Source organism: Asparagus officinalis, chromosome 5 (genome assembly GCF_001876935.1).
Source record: "Asparagus officinalis chromosome 5, Aspof.V1, whole genome shotgun sequence".
Taxonomy (NCBI): Eukaryota; Viridiplantae; Streptophyta; class Magnoliopsida; order Asparagales; family Asparagaceae; genus Asparagus; species Asparagus officinalis.
The window spans coordinates 129,436,017-129,450,306 of NC_033798.1; the positions used below are offsets into that span (position 1 = coordinate 129,436,017).

Below are 14,290 nucleotides of genomic sequence, written 5' to 3' on the forward strand. Positions count from 1 at the left end.
TAAAAGCGACAATATTGCAATTAGATACAGTGGAGAATATTAGCATTTACTTTGACATCGTAAGCACACCTAAGCAACTAATCACATCGTTGCAATTAGATACAGTTGAGAATATTAGCACTTGCTTTGACATCGTAACCACACCTAAGCAACTAATCATATCGATATCGAGCCTTTAATCTAAGATGTACTTTTTGATGGACGGCTGTAATTTAAGAGCTAGTCTCATTGCATTTAATCGAAAATAATGACGGCGATCCTAATTAATAGTGAGTGACGATTCGAAGTTTAGATTTGGGAACATCTCACGTTCTCAATCTAAAAAAGGAAAATACAAGAAAATATAAAAGAGCAAGAGACGAGGTTAATTATTTACTACCACCGAGCAACTAACCCTAAACCCACTATCGTGTTCCACGAGTACAATATACCCCTTCACTCCTTATAACCCCATCGCAATCTACAACAAACGCTAGCCTTCGCATTCCCTTCACCACTCTCCAGCTGGCCAAAATGGGCTCCTACGAGCTGAACCTGGACTTGGGCCTTGAGCCGTCGTTCGAACCCGAGCCTGACCGCTTCTTCACCTGACGAGCTGAACCTGGACTTGGGCCTTGAGCCGTCGTTCGAACCCGAGCCTGACCGCTTCTTCACCTGCCATTACTGCAAGAAGAAGTTCATCACCTCGCAAGCGCTCGGCGGTCACCAGAACGCTCACAAGCTCGAGAGGAGCCTCGCGAAGAGAGGCCGAGAGCTCGCCGCGGCCCGTTCGAGCCAAAATGGGCCCGGGCCCGATATGAGAGGTAACGGAGATCGATATTGTTATAGTGGGAGTAACGGTAATAAGAGCGTGAGGAGGTCCGATAAGGATCAGGACAATAATATTGACCTGTCTTTAAGGCTATGAGAGAGCATCGATGCATCTCACTTTTCAAGTTGGGAAATTGATTTGATTAGGTGTACTATATTTAGTTTAATTATGTTGTTTTTGTTTTCGTTAATTGTCAAGGATAATGGTTAGAGCGCTACTAGGTTATTGAAACTAATTGGATTTTGATAATGCTATATATATATAGTCATTTTAATTTATTGTGGTTATAATTAACCTTGACTTTTTTGAGCAGGTCATGCATTTAGCTTTGTATTTCGCTCACATATATATATTTAGAATGATTTGCATATTTTATGATCGATCCCTTCAAGACAATCAGTTGCCATACTGTTTATTTTTTTATTTATGGAAAAAAAATTCAAAACTTATATTATACCATAGAACTAATATATAATTGTTTATTCATAATATTATTATTTTTACACTAAAATTTTTACTCCGTAGGTTGTTATTGGTTTTTAAATAATTTTGGATGGTTTTTACATTAATTCAATTAAAGAAATATATTATATATATATATATATATAATATATATATATAATATATATTATATATATATTATATATATAGAGAGAGAGAGAGAGAGAGAGAGAGAGAGAGAGAGAGAGAAGAGAGATTAATGGGTATCCTTGTCATAGGAGGAGATTGTGGCACATAGGCGTCAAGGAGGAAATCCCTCCTATGACAATGATACCCATTAATCTAATATATATATATATATATATATATATATATATTAATATATATAATATATATATATATATATATATATATGATAGCAATATGGATATGCTTGTAGCTAAGCCAAAAAAGTTGTGCTTGGTAGTGAGTTGTCACATCCCCCTCCACTCATTCAAATATGGGAATCACATTCACATGGAGTACTGAGTGGATGAGGATGTGACACATCAGCTACAAGCAAAAAATTTGTGCTTGGTACCAAGCATACGCCATTTCTCTCTCTCTCTGCTCTCTCTCTATATAATAATATATTATATATATATATATATATATATATATATATATATATATATAATATATTATAGATATATATAGGTGTGTTCATTTGCAATTGATAATAATATTCAGAATATTGGCCATATATATCTATCTTCTTCATCACATCACTGCCTTCCCCTGATATTCTCGGTTACCGACAGTTTTATCTCTTTTTAAAACCGACACTCCCAAGTATGTCCTTTACTCGATGGAAAGTAATTAAAGGGGGGAAAAAAATCAAAGACAAAAACTAAACAAAAGAGACTGTTTGTCACATACTATTAACATCTAGCTTGTGCAACATGATTCCTTGTTGTGAACCCTAACCACACAAATTGATCATGATTCGCACTGTAATCCAATAGATAAGAAAATGAAAAACCCTCAAGATATATAAAAACTGGCTTCCAGAGCTCATGTTCCTTTATAGTAAGCTGATGATGCCAACTACTCTTTGGGGTCATCAAATGAACTCTGAGGAAATTAATTAAGCACATGTAAATTTTCATCCTATCTTGAAACCGTTAGAATAGAAAATTATAATCCTGATCAACTGTTACCATAACTCTAGAGTTTTGATGCAGTGAAATGGACTTTGGAGACGTGGAAAGGGTCCTCGACCTTCTTTGTTTTTTGCTAGTTTCAACAAATTTCAGTGTCAGAATATACTTAATAAGAGGATATATAATTATACACTTTTTAATTTACACCTTTTGCAGCGCACTATAAGTTAAGTGCACGCATCATAATATTCATATGCATGTTTTGGTTGTTTGGAGCTCTAGATGCACTCTCCGCGTGCATGCTTTCCAATCTCTGCGATCAAATCAGATGATGATCGAGTATATAATTATTTGAAGTTTCCTAGCTCAAAGCGTCACCCAGTTAGGCATCCAATCCAATGATAAAGTGATCGATATATCTAAGATCTGAGCTAGAAAAAACTGACGTGCAACCTAGGGCATCCGAGCTCGGAGCAGGCCATATGAAGTTGAGAGATTGCGAACTGGCTAATTAATTAGATAAAGTGATCTTTGATTGTGAGTGATGGCCCCAGCAGATTGATTGTAGATATTTTTAGAAGTTGAGGGGAGTGAGCTAGGGGATCATTAAGAGAACATATATTTGTGGAATTAATCGTACTCCTGCTAGCAGTGAATGCAGCGAACTCGCCGATTATAATATCCCAAAGGTCCAAATTATAGTATAAGGCGGGTAACAATTTCTTGTCATCAATGGTACTTTGGGTCTGCTTCCTCAAATTCTTATCAATGAGACACAAGAGTAAATTCCATAGTTTCACTATAAAAATTAAAAAATAAAAAATAAAACAATCGATAACCCCTCGCTCGCATAAAAGCGGTTCTCATGAATCGTGCAGTAGTCGTCCCTCACCACCGCCTCACAAATGTGCTTCTTCATTAATATAAAAAAAAAATCATACGAATTAGGCTATGGCCCATGGGCCTAAGTTATGCCCTCAGAAAACACGACGACTGGGCTCGATCCCAGCACTGTGGCTCCCCTTCTCCTCCCTCCATCTCAACATCCCCCGACCGACCACCCTCCTCTTCCTCCTCCCAACCCTTGTCAACACCAATCTAAACTCCGCCCGCTCCCCGACGAGTACGACCCTCCCATCAAACCACAGCCTCGCGTGGGCTCCACCGCGACACCGTACCCCTCGACACCGCCCCCTCCCCCGCCTGCAAGAAGTCATCCTCCCTCACCACGAACCCCGGGTAATTGAACCCTAGAGCCCCCTTCCCGCCAAAAAGCCCGCATGGGAACCCTCCCCTCCCGCTCACCGCCTTCATTTCCCTCTCCGGCTCTCCCCGTACCCTAACCCGCTTAATAGCCCCGCGTAGTCCTCGTAATTAAGATCGTAACCTGCAGCAGCGTAACCTGCAGAAAAGTATCGTGCTCCGATCAGCTTCCGGTTACAGTTGGATCCGTTGAATCGCGTGAGTCCCGCTCCATTTCGCCGGGATCGGGCCGAACTCGTGATCGGAGAAGCTCGGACTCTCGGGCCAGATCCCGGTATCGACGACGCTAATGATCGAATCTGATCCCATTTTCGATAGATTTGAAAGAATGGAAAGGGGAGGGTCGAGACTGAGGAAGGACGGGCATCGAGTTGTGTGCGGATGAAGGGTGTAATCCTGACAGACGCTGAGGACACCGGGCGATTTCTCGATCTCGAGAGCTAGGGTTAGGGTTAGGGTTAGGGTTGCAGCGAAACCGCGGATTAGGGTTTCATACAGAGTGTGGATCTTTGAGGAGGAGGACGATGAGATGAGAGAAGAGTATCATTCATTGTGGGAATTGAAACTGTCGGGTTTCGTCTGGGGATCAACGATTACTATAAATGTCTTTGGATCGCCGGTCTCCGACGAAGCGGCGGCGGAGCGAAGTGAGAAGAGTAGGATCGAGGAGGAAGAAGAGGAGAGCGTTGAGATTTGGCGGCATCTCTTTTTAATTTATTATTATTTTTTTAGGGTTCGGGTCTGGGAGTGATGTTTATGTGGATCGGATTCGAAAGAGTGGAGCCCACCGGCTTTAGTTGGGCTGAGCCTGGTGATGGATGGTCATGATGGGCATTGCGTCAATTTGAATCCCATAAAGTTTCTATTTAACGCCCATCTGGTTTATTTATTCCATATTACGACTTTGAGGCAACCACTTCAATGGATAATTGACCCGCAATTTGTTAGCCCATTTGGACCCCCGCGCTTCTTGTTTGGGGCGACGATTGAGACCCATGACATTAGAGCATCTCCAACAGCTTTCCCATTTCCTATTTTTGAAGAATTTAGTTAGATTTTTGGTACAACAGATTTCCCATCTCATTCACCAAAATAGGGATGGAGGAGAAAAAAATGGTGAAGCTTCCTCAAATCTGCAGCATTCTCCAAATTTTTGGAGGAAAAAAGAGATTCTTCAAAATGAGGAAGCTGTTGGAGCAAATCTGCAGCATTCTCCAAATTTTTGGAGGAAAAAAGAGATTCTTCAAAATGAGGAAGCTGTTGGAGTTGGTGTAAAAATCCAAATTTTTGGAGGAAAAAAGAGATTCTTCAAAATGAGGAAGCTGTTGGAGTTGGTGTAAAAATAATTTAGAGAATATAACTTTTGTTTCCCTATTTTGGAGAAGCTGTTGGAGATGCCCCGTGACTATTGAAAAAGCTGGATGACACTTAAATATTTTAATTAAGTTATAAAAAACAACACTTTTCATATCCTAAATTATAAATATATAGCATTTTAATATTTTAAATTATATAAAAAAGTTTTGACGTTAGTACGTTCTGTTAGTTGCACAATAAAATATTCTTAGGAATATTCTCATGTGATAAGCATATGACACTTTTGTAATTGTATTAACCCCATTTATTATCATATCCACCACTATAAGTATCTTTCATCTTTTTATTAAAATTTATATTTATTTCTATAGAGGGGTATGTTTGTTATAACAAAGTTTTTTAATGGCATTCATAATATCCTAATGTTAAAAGGTGCGTATTTATGTTCTACTTTTTACAACATATTAAAGTGTAAAGGTGATATAATAACAGGGTATTTAAGTGTCATTTAGCAGTTACTTAAAATCTGGGTAGCGGACTAGGGGGCAAAAAGCAATAAGCAAAATTTGGATATGAAAAAAAAAAGAATCAATTATTTATGTATTAAGAAAATTAATAAGGCGTTAACTTACGTTTCTGTGAGTATTTCAAAAAATAATATAAAAAAAAGGAAAGAAAAATTTGGTTCAGAAACCTCATTTAATCCTTTCCATATATAAAAACATAAGTTTTGAGTTTTCCAAACTTTTCCAAGAAATAGATTGTTTCGCTTTGGTTCGCACAAAAAAATGGTTGGAAAACAATGCATTTATTTTCTTGTGTTTGGTTCGCATGGAAAAAAAAGGAAAAACTTTTGTTTATATGGTAAAAAACCGACGTGGCTGTAGTTTTCGTTGATTTCACGAGGTTGAGGAAGGAATTAGTGGAGAGAAAAAAATCTGATGTGGCGGCGATTTTCACAGAGTTTTCCTTCTTCAACCCTAGCGAACCAAAGATGGGAAAAAACTGACGGAAAACTTATATCCTACGTGGCCACGAAAAATCTGATGTGGAGACGGTGTAAAACTTTTCTACCGAGTTAAAAAACGAACCAAACAGCCTAAAAGAAGAGATAAGGAAAAAAAAAACACATTTTTCATTGTATTATTGCATTTGTGATACACATAATTAAAACGAAACACAAACGACATTAAATATGAGCTGTCACTTCGTTTACCAAAATGAATTGTTATACCCCATAATACTTATTTATCATTAGTAATTAGAATCGAGGCCTTTAATTAAACAAACGCCCTTAATTTCGATTAGGGGAGGGATAAAGACGGAAGACGCGGTACGCGGAGATCAAGGCGACGGGGATCATGACGAGGGACGAGACGCCGCCGAGGGCGACTCCGACGGCGCCTTGGACGCAGAACCTGGGATAGAAATGACACAGCTTCTCCCATTGTAATTGCTTCACCCCCGTTAGAGCTATCAACGCCCCCTGCCCTGCTGCTAGGGTCGCTGCAAACGTTGCGTAACTCATCCCCTGCAAATTAATGGAAAGCAGTTTGCATTTAATTACAGTTGATTATATTATTTAAATTTACAGTTGGTCCTATCCATTCCTCTATAACAACGGGAGGGAGGATCCAACATGCTATTCACGATACAGTAAATACTACAGTAAATTAATTAAATTACTGTAGCACAGGCAGTAGTTTCTAAGATTCACCGCTGATGCTACAGTAGATTACTGTAGTAGTATTACTGTAGCACAGACGGCACTGTAACGTTTAAAAACATTACTACAACATTATTAATGTAGCTCAAGCAGGATGTTATATCATTTAAAAATACTAATGTAGCATTTGCAAAAAACTGTATTTAAATCTAGAATTACTGTAGCGAAAATAAAAAAATGGAGGACGTGTTTTGCGCGGGGTGCACACTAGCTCATTTAAAAGTAGAAACTCAAAGTGCAAATACTCGAAAAGGAATATAAAAATATGAAGAAGAAGAAGAAGAAGGAAATTAAAAAAACTTACTTGATCAAATAATAGGCAAACCCATGAGAAAATTTTGTTACATTTGCACAGGTTTTGTCCGATCCAAGCAAGAGCCAAGCATCGGCACAATTGGAGAAAATGATAGCCAGCCGCAACCGAAGCTACAGTTATAAGCACCCTAATGATTGCACAAACCCATATTATTATTATTATTATTCGAAAAAATACTATATTTATCACTTTCATCCTTTTTTTTTTGTCCAATCTAAAATCTCTGATGGTCAACAGATTATTTGATCTGTTGCGTCTATGAGAATTGTTGCTACCGTTGTATGCAAATGGAACATATATATTGTTGCAATTCTTTATTTCACTCTAATTGATAAATGCAATTACAACTGCAAAACACCTTCAATTGCAAATCGACAATGTATGCCAATGTAGATTTACATCTCAATCGCAACCTTTTCGATCAGCCGTAACTGATTAAAATACTTGCAATTGCAATTAAGAAGGGTATCTAATTGTAGTGACAACTTGCTTGGATATGAACAATATTTATAACATTTTTAAGGAGTATTAATTCCCTATAAACCAACCATGAAATTGGGTCATTTCGTATGAACCATCTTTGATTGTCAATTTATACATAAATCATTCTTAAAAGGATTTTTAGTGCAATAATTAACAAATAATTATCATAGCAAACCAGAAAACTTGAATTAAATGTGAGGACAACGGTTGATTGCAATGAACATCCATTTAAAAGTGGTTTACATATAAATTGGCAACCTAATACGATTTTTTGTTAGAATGATCCTATTTAATGTGTTTTCAAGGAAAAACGCACATTTCAAGCTGCAATTAGGGTTGGTAAACGAACGAATCGAATCAAATAATGAGATGTTCATATTTGTATTTGTTCGAATTCGAAATCAAATTCCAATATGTATGTCTGCAATTTTTCAAATTCGAACTTGAATGCTCAATATTTTATTAATATTCATGAATGTTTATCAAATGTTAAAGCATATTCATTCTGCTAAAGAATTTAATTTGAAATAGTATTTAAATTTATAAATGAAAATTATTTCTTTATAGTTATGATGTATATATATTTTTAGTATAAATATTTCATTAGAAAACTAATTTAAGATTGTTTATCTTTCTCAAAATTAGTATATATAACTTAAGTAAAAAATATAAATAGGTTAAAAATATAAAATCACGTGTAATGATACAAATTATAAGCGAATATTTGATCGGTAAGCAGACGAATCGAATATACCCCTGGTTAAATTTTACTCCTTAATGAACTGGAATACTAAATATTATTTGTTCGATATACCAGATTGAATACAACCGAATAGTTAGTCAAATAATTAACAAACTATTTGTTAATTGTTTGGTTTGTTTCCATCCCTAGCTGCAATGAAGTCATTCCTTACAAAATGTTAAAAAAAAAAAAAAACTGGTACCCTGAACCAAACAACTATAACTACAGCTGTAACTTTTAGCAATTGACGTACCAAAGAGCTGGCAATTCCTTGACATAAACTGTCCTCTCGATGAACATGACTTTCTTCGTCTCTGCGTCGAAACGGATGATGACGGCGGCCGATGAAAACTTCAGCTCTTAACACCCTGCTCATCTTTTCCATTCTGAAGTTTTCTCTCCCCCCCCCTCTCTCTCTCTCTCTCTCTCTCTCTCTCTCTCTATCTCGAGAACATGATATGGATGTTGTTGTTGTTGTTTGTATCTTCTCTAGTGATGCATATTTATTGGCGGAAGTTGAGAGAGTGTGAAATTAATGGCATTGATGTGGGGTGCTATATATCTGATGAATTAACTAACCTCCTGCTTAATCTGAGTTCATGTTTAACAGTCAGAATAAACACGGTCGGTTTGATTGGTTTTGGTTACTTTTAACCGAACCGAACCGAACCGAACCGAGATGGATAGAACTGAACTAAATCTTTTCGGCTAAATACCCATATTGGTATTATAATTCAACCCTATTTGCCAAGAAGGTATTTTAAATAAAAAAATCGGCGTTAAGTTATTTTAATTGATTAAAATTACCAATTAGGTCCTTTTTTCTCGTCGGCGATCACTTTTCCGGCGAGAACTCATCACGTGCGTGGCACGTGATGACTTAATCTGTATAAATACCCATATTGGTATTTTAATTTAACCCCATTTGCCAAGAAGGTATTTTAAATAAAAAATCGGCATTAAAGCATTTTAATTGATTAAAATTATCAATTAGGTCTTTTTTCTCGTCGGCGACCACTTTTTCGGTGAGAACTCGTCACGTGTGTGGCATGTGATGACTTAATCTGTGTTTTAGCTGATGATGTGGCTCGGTTTTAGCTGCTGATGTGGCTTAATCACAATTTAAGTCCAAAACGAACCAACCTGAACCCTAAAAATTTCAAAACAAAGATCAAACTTCCACGCATTCACTCCAGATCTCAGATTCAACTCAATTATCTTACCTTTACCGCTAACAGAAGCAGCAAAAACCCCCGATTCCAGGAACTTCTAGAAGAAAACGCCATGGGAATTCGGAGAGAAGAGAGTGAGAAGACGAAGATCATTGCAGACTAGATTGCCGTCGGCGCGGCCATGGATCGATGCAAGAGAAAGAGGTTCTATTTATACGGTAACTTCTCCACGAATTTTTCGCTAATTTTTTTACCAATTTTAGAAATGGGGGATTTTAAAATGCATCGACTCTTATTCTTCCTGTCACTGCCACGTCAGAAAACCGGTTGAATTAAAATGCACGTGACCAGTTCTTGCCGGAAAAGTGGTCGCCGACAAGCAAAAAGACCTAATTGGTAATTTTAATCAATTAAAATGCCTTAACGCCGATTTTTTATTTAAAATACCTTCTTGGCAAATTGAGTTGAATTAAAATACCAATATGGGTATTTATACAGATTAAGTCATCACGTGTCACGCACGTGACGAGTTCTCGCCGGAAAAGTGGTCGCCGACGAGAAAAAGGACCTAATTGGTAATTTTAATCAATTAAAATGCCTTAACGCCGATTTTTTTATTTAAAATACCTTCTTGGCAAATGAGGTTGAACTAAAACACCAATATGGGCATTTAGCCAAATTTTTTCGGTTTTATTCGATTTGTCCATTCGGTTTGACTCTGGACCAATCTAACGCTTGATAATAGAGGATCTAATCGGTAAACGATGATGGGATTATTTTCGGATGGGTAGTAAAATTGAGTGCTATTTTGTCCGACGCAAAAAAAAAAAAAAAAAAAAAAATTGCGGCAAATGTTGCAGCAACGCATGCTGCAGGTAACATTTGTTACATGAAACCAACTTCAAATTCGATGTTTGAATGTTCCGCAATTTTATTGTAGAAAATATATTTTCAAATGTGATTTTATTGTTTGGTTGAAAATAAGTAGGCTATAGCTATACAATTTTTTCCATATAAGGGAATTTTCATATAGATCTTTTATTGTTTGGGTTAAAAAAGTTTTTTTTTTTATGATGTGGAATTTTTATTTTGAAGAATGCTGTTTTTCCTCCCATAAAATTGACCATAGCATTTGTTGAAATTTTTTTTATATAAAATACAGGTCGATATATGTACCTTTACTAAGTACAATGTTATAAATTTAATAAAGTATTTATAATTTAGATTGCTCTGTTCATATATTTGTAGCTCTACTTCCAACCAACCTAACAGTTTGCCATTTTAAAACTTTGGGATCTAAATCCACCGTTCAGTGTTCACATTTTGAGCACGATCTTTATCACCGCCGGAGTAGCTAGTTACGTGGCCTGATGAGCATCACGGATCGGAAGGCCGTATTTACTGGGCCCCGAGTTTGCGGTAAGTGGGCCGGGCCCATCATATTCATACGGTACTCCGCATTCCTTTTCACGACTTGAAAACAGAAAAATACACCAAATGAAGAGTGAGAACCAAAAGTTTTGATGAGATTACCTTGATCTTCCACCGATTTTCTCTTCGTCATTTTGACGTAGCTTGAATTTAATGTGAAAAGGGGGGGAGAGGGGTTATGCAATGATTTGAGAAAAAAGAAAAGTGTCATTGGAAAAATATTCTGAGAGAAAAAAAAAAAATCCGAAAACGCCATTTTAAATCTACTCCTCCATACAAATGACAGAATACAATATTCACTATTCATGCTACAATAAATATTACAGTAGTATTTGATGTAGCAAACATAAAACCGAAATTCAGAAAAAAAATATTGTAGCAATTAAAACCAGAATTACTGTAGCGGTAAAAAATATGCGGTGTTTTGCATGATGTTCACACTGCTGGAATTTGACATTCGTAGCAATCAAAATAAAAAGAATATCTTTACGAGTTTTTCTAACAAGCGACTAAGCTGCTTTAAGGAGATTTTATGATAATTACCTTAGTGGCTATGAATAAATTTGTACGATATCAATATAAACGGTCAATCATTTTTACGTCGATCAATCAATTTTTCCGTACGTACTCATCAATGAAATCAATAAATGATACAGAAAACACGAAAGCAACGTTTCAACCGATAGCTCCGATGAACAGCGTGGACACGGATCGCTCAAATTACCAAAATATAGAACACACCGAAAGCAATATCTCCGTTGAACAACTTAGACACAAGTAGCTAAAATTACCCAACGGAACAGAATTTTGAAATATTCGCTGCGAACAAATCGATTTAGAATCAGTAAATTTATCCATTTTTCTATCAATCAATGAAATCAGTAAACAGAGCGCATGCAAACAACGTTTCACCAAATAGATGTGACTAGTTCTTTACAGTTTGGCATGATAGAAACAAGTGACAAACGCATGAAGCCTGGGCGATGAGAGAGAGAGAGAGAGAGAGAGAGATTTGCCAATAATATTCACGCATCAACATCACAAACTTAAATAGACGGATAAATGTCATACAATTGGGTTGTGATTACTTACGTTACGTTTAGCCAAAACCACTTAATGAATTAATATAAAATGAAATGCCAACTCAGTCCTCAACCATATGAAACAACCATTGTCCCATATTTTGGGTCCCTGTAGCAAAGCTCTTAAAGATAATTTTAATCTCAGTACATGTACACCGATCATTTATTTTGCACGCAGGCACTCGACAAGCCGATAAGGTATTCTTTGGAGAGCTTAATTAATATCAGAATTCATGAAAGCTTAATTAATGATAGTTTAATTGAAGTATCTTCTAGGTGGAGAAATGGAGAATTATGTGATGAGCAGTTTGTCTCCAATCATGAAAGCACAATGAGAGCAATAAAGCTCATATTTCTAGGTTTACGATTATTTATTATTGTGCTGGCTTCGGGAAAAAAAAATAGTGTAGCAGCCATTTGTATCCACTTCCCAACCTTTGAAAGGCTTAATTATAAAGAGAACAAAGCAGCTTGATTAGCTAGCTGCAGGTTCACTATCCCCCACCCACGTTTTTTTTTGGCATGTTGGAGCCCGGGTGGGGTAGGGGTTTTTTCCTTGTTTTTTTCCTCTCTCGAGGGGGAAGGGGTTATTTTGACTAATGGCTCTGTGTAGGGGTGGTAAACGATCGAATCGAATACTTTGATGTTCGTATTTGTATTTATTTAAAATTATCGAATTCGAATGCAGACTCTAATACTTGGTAATTGATAAATATTCATGAATATTCACAAATACTTATCGAATATCAAATTATATTTATTTCATTTTAATATATGAAAATAGATTTAAGATTATTTAAGTCTTAAAATCAGTATATAAAAGTTAAGTAGAAATGGTAAGTGAATTTAAAAATATGACATCATATGTGCACTAATACAAATAATAAGCTGTGATGAAAGTTTAAACGAATATTTAATAGACAAACGAATCAAACATATACCTGATTAAATTCTATTCGTTAGTAAACTCGAAAGTAAAATATATTTTAGTGGTAAATGAACTACCGAATCAAATATGACCGAATAGTTACTAGAACAATTATCGAACTATTTGATAATTATTTGTTTCATTTCCGCCCCTAGTTCTGCGGGTAGTTAAAGAGTTCGCGAGATAATGGAACATCACGGAAATCTTAACCATCAACATTGAAGAACAAGAGTCAGCAGTAAAATATAAATTTACCCACCTCCAGCTAAGTCGGGCCTTCTCATTTCTTCGCATTTGACGCGTTCGACCTGTGGAGCAGGAAGAGCCAAGTGTTCTTGTTAGCGTCCACAACCGTTGTGATGGGAGGATAAAATGATCAGCATGTTTATTGCTCCAAATACGGGAAGTATTAATTGTGGGCGGGGATTCATCGGTGAAGGCGACGGCATTGATGCGGTACGGTGTGGACATTTTCATGTATGAATCTAGTGCACATGTTGCTCACATAAAAAAGCTCCTAATATCTCTTAATAAGTAGATCCGATCCTACCCTTTCATTTTCATCATGACCTTTCATTTTCCCACCCAAGGAGACGTATACAGTGGAACCCCCAAAGGACTGGATATAAATTCAATAATGTTGGTCTTGCAGAAAATCAAACAGCGCCGAGCCTAGAATGGTGAGGTTTCTTCGGAAAATATCTATATTTGTTGGGAGATTCGAGCCCACGTCCAAGAAAATAAAGATTTTTGCGTTGCCAACAGTCCAGACCGCAAAAAAAATACACGCGCGTATACATGCATGCGTATATAAAAAAAACTAGGCAACTGATTCTTCAAAATAAACTACGTCTGCATGCACCATATAAACGTACGTAATTAAACAGTTTGAACGACAAATTAGTTTCATTATAGCAACAACATATGATGCGGGCTTCTTTTTTAAGACCAAACTTTCGAAAATGGGACTGCAATAACCTTGTGAAATTTCACTCACCGATACCTATCGCAAGCTTCCTCCAAGACCGTCACATGATTTCATAGCCCCCATAACATTTGTCTTAGACCGCTAGTATTATTTACCCTATATTTTCCATCAGCAACACAAATATAAACGAACAAATCACAGGGATATCAAACTCTCATAACTCAAGTGAAGGTTACATATATTATAGCTACCAAGTTGTGTTATAACTGACACAACAAATTAGACAACGCACATGATGTCCGACAGCATAATACAATATTATGCACAGCTAAGAATGCGTTCCAACCTAAGCCATACCAAGAAAGTTGGGGTTGGAGGGTGGGGTGGGGGGTTGGGGGGGTTAGTGTGGGTTGCGACGGAGTATTTCTCTTAATGAATGAAATAAACATTCGCTATAATAATTATACACTTTCGTGTTCATAAAACACTAGTAATTTGATAACAAAAA

At 36.7% G+C, this 14,290-nt stretch overlaps 1 protein-coding gene across 1 annotated transcript; it reads right to left on the reverse strand.

Annotated features, from left to right (window-relative positions):
• On the reverse strand, positions 6,087-9,527 carry LOC109842618 (CASP-like protein 2C1). Its single transcript, XM_020411470.1, has 4 exons — positions 9,465-9,527; positions 8,495-8,592; positions 7,005-7,143; positions 6,087-6,505 (listed from the first exon to the last, which is right to left on the reverse strand). Exons 1-4 carry the CDS (start codon positions 9,525-9,527, stop codon positions 6,269-6,271), a joined length of 537 nt encoding a protein of 178 aa, XP_020267059.1. The 3' UTR covers positions 6,087-6,268.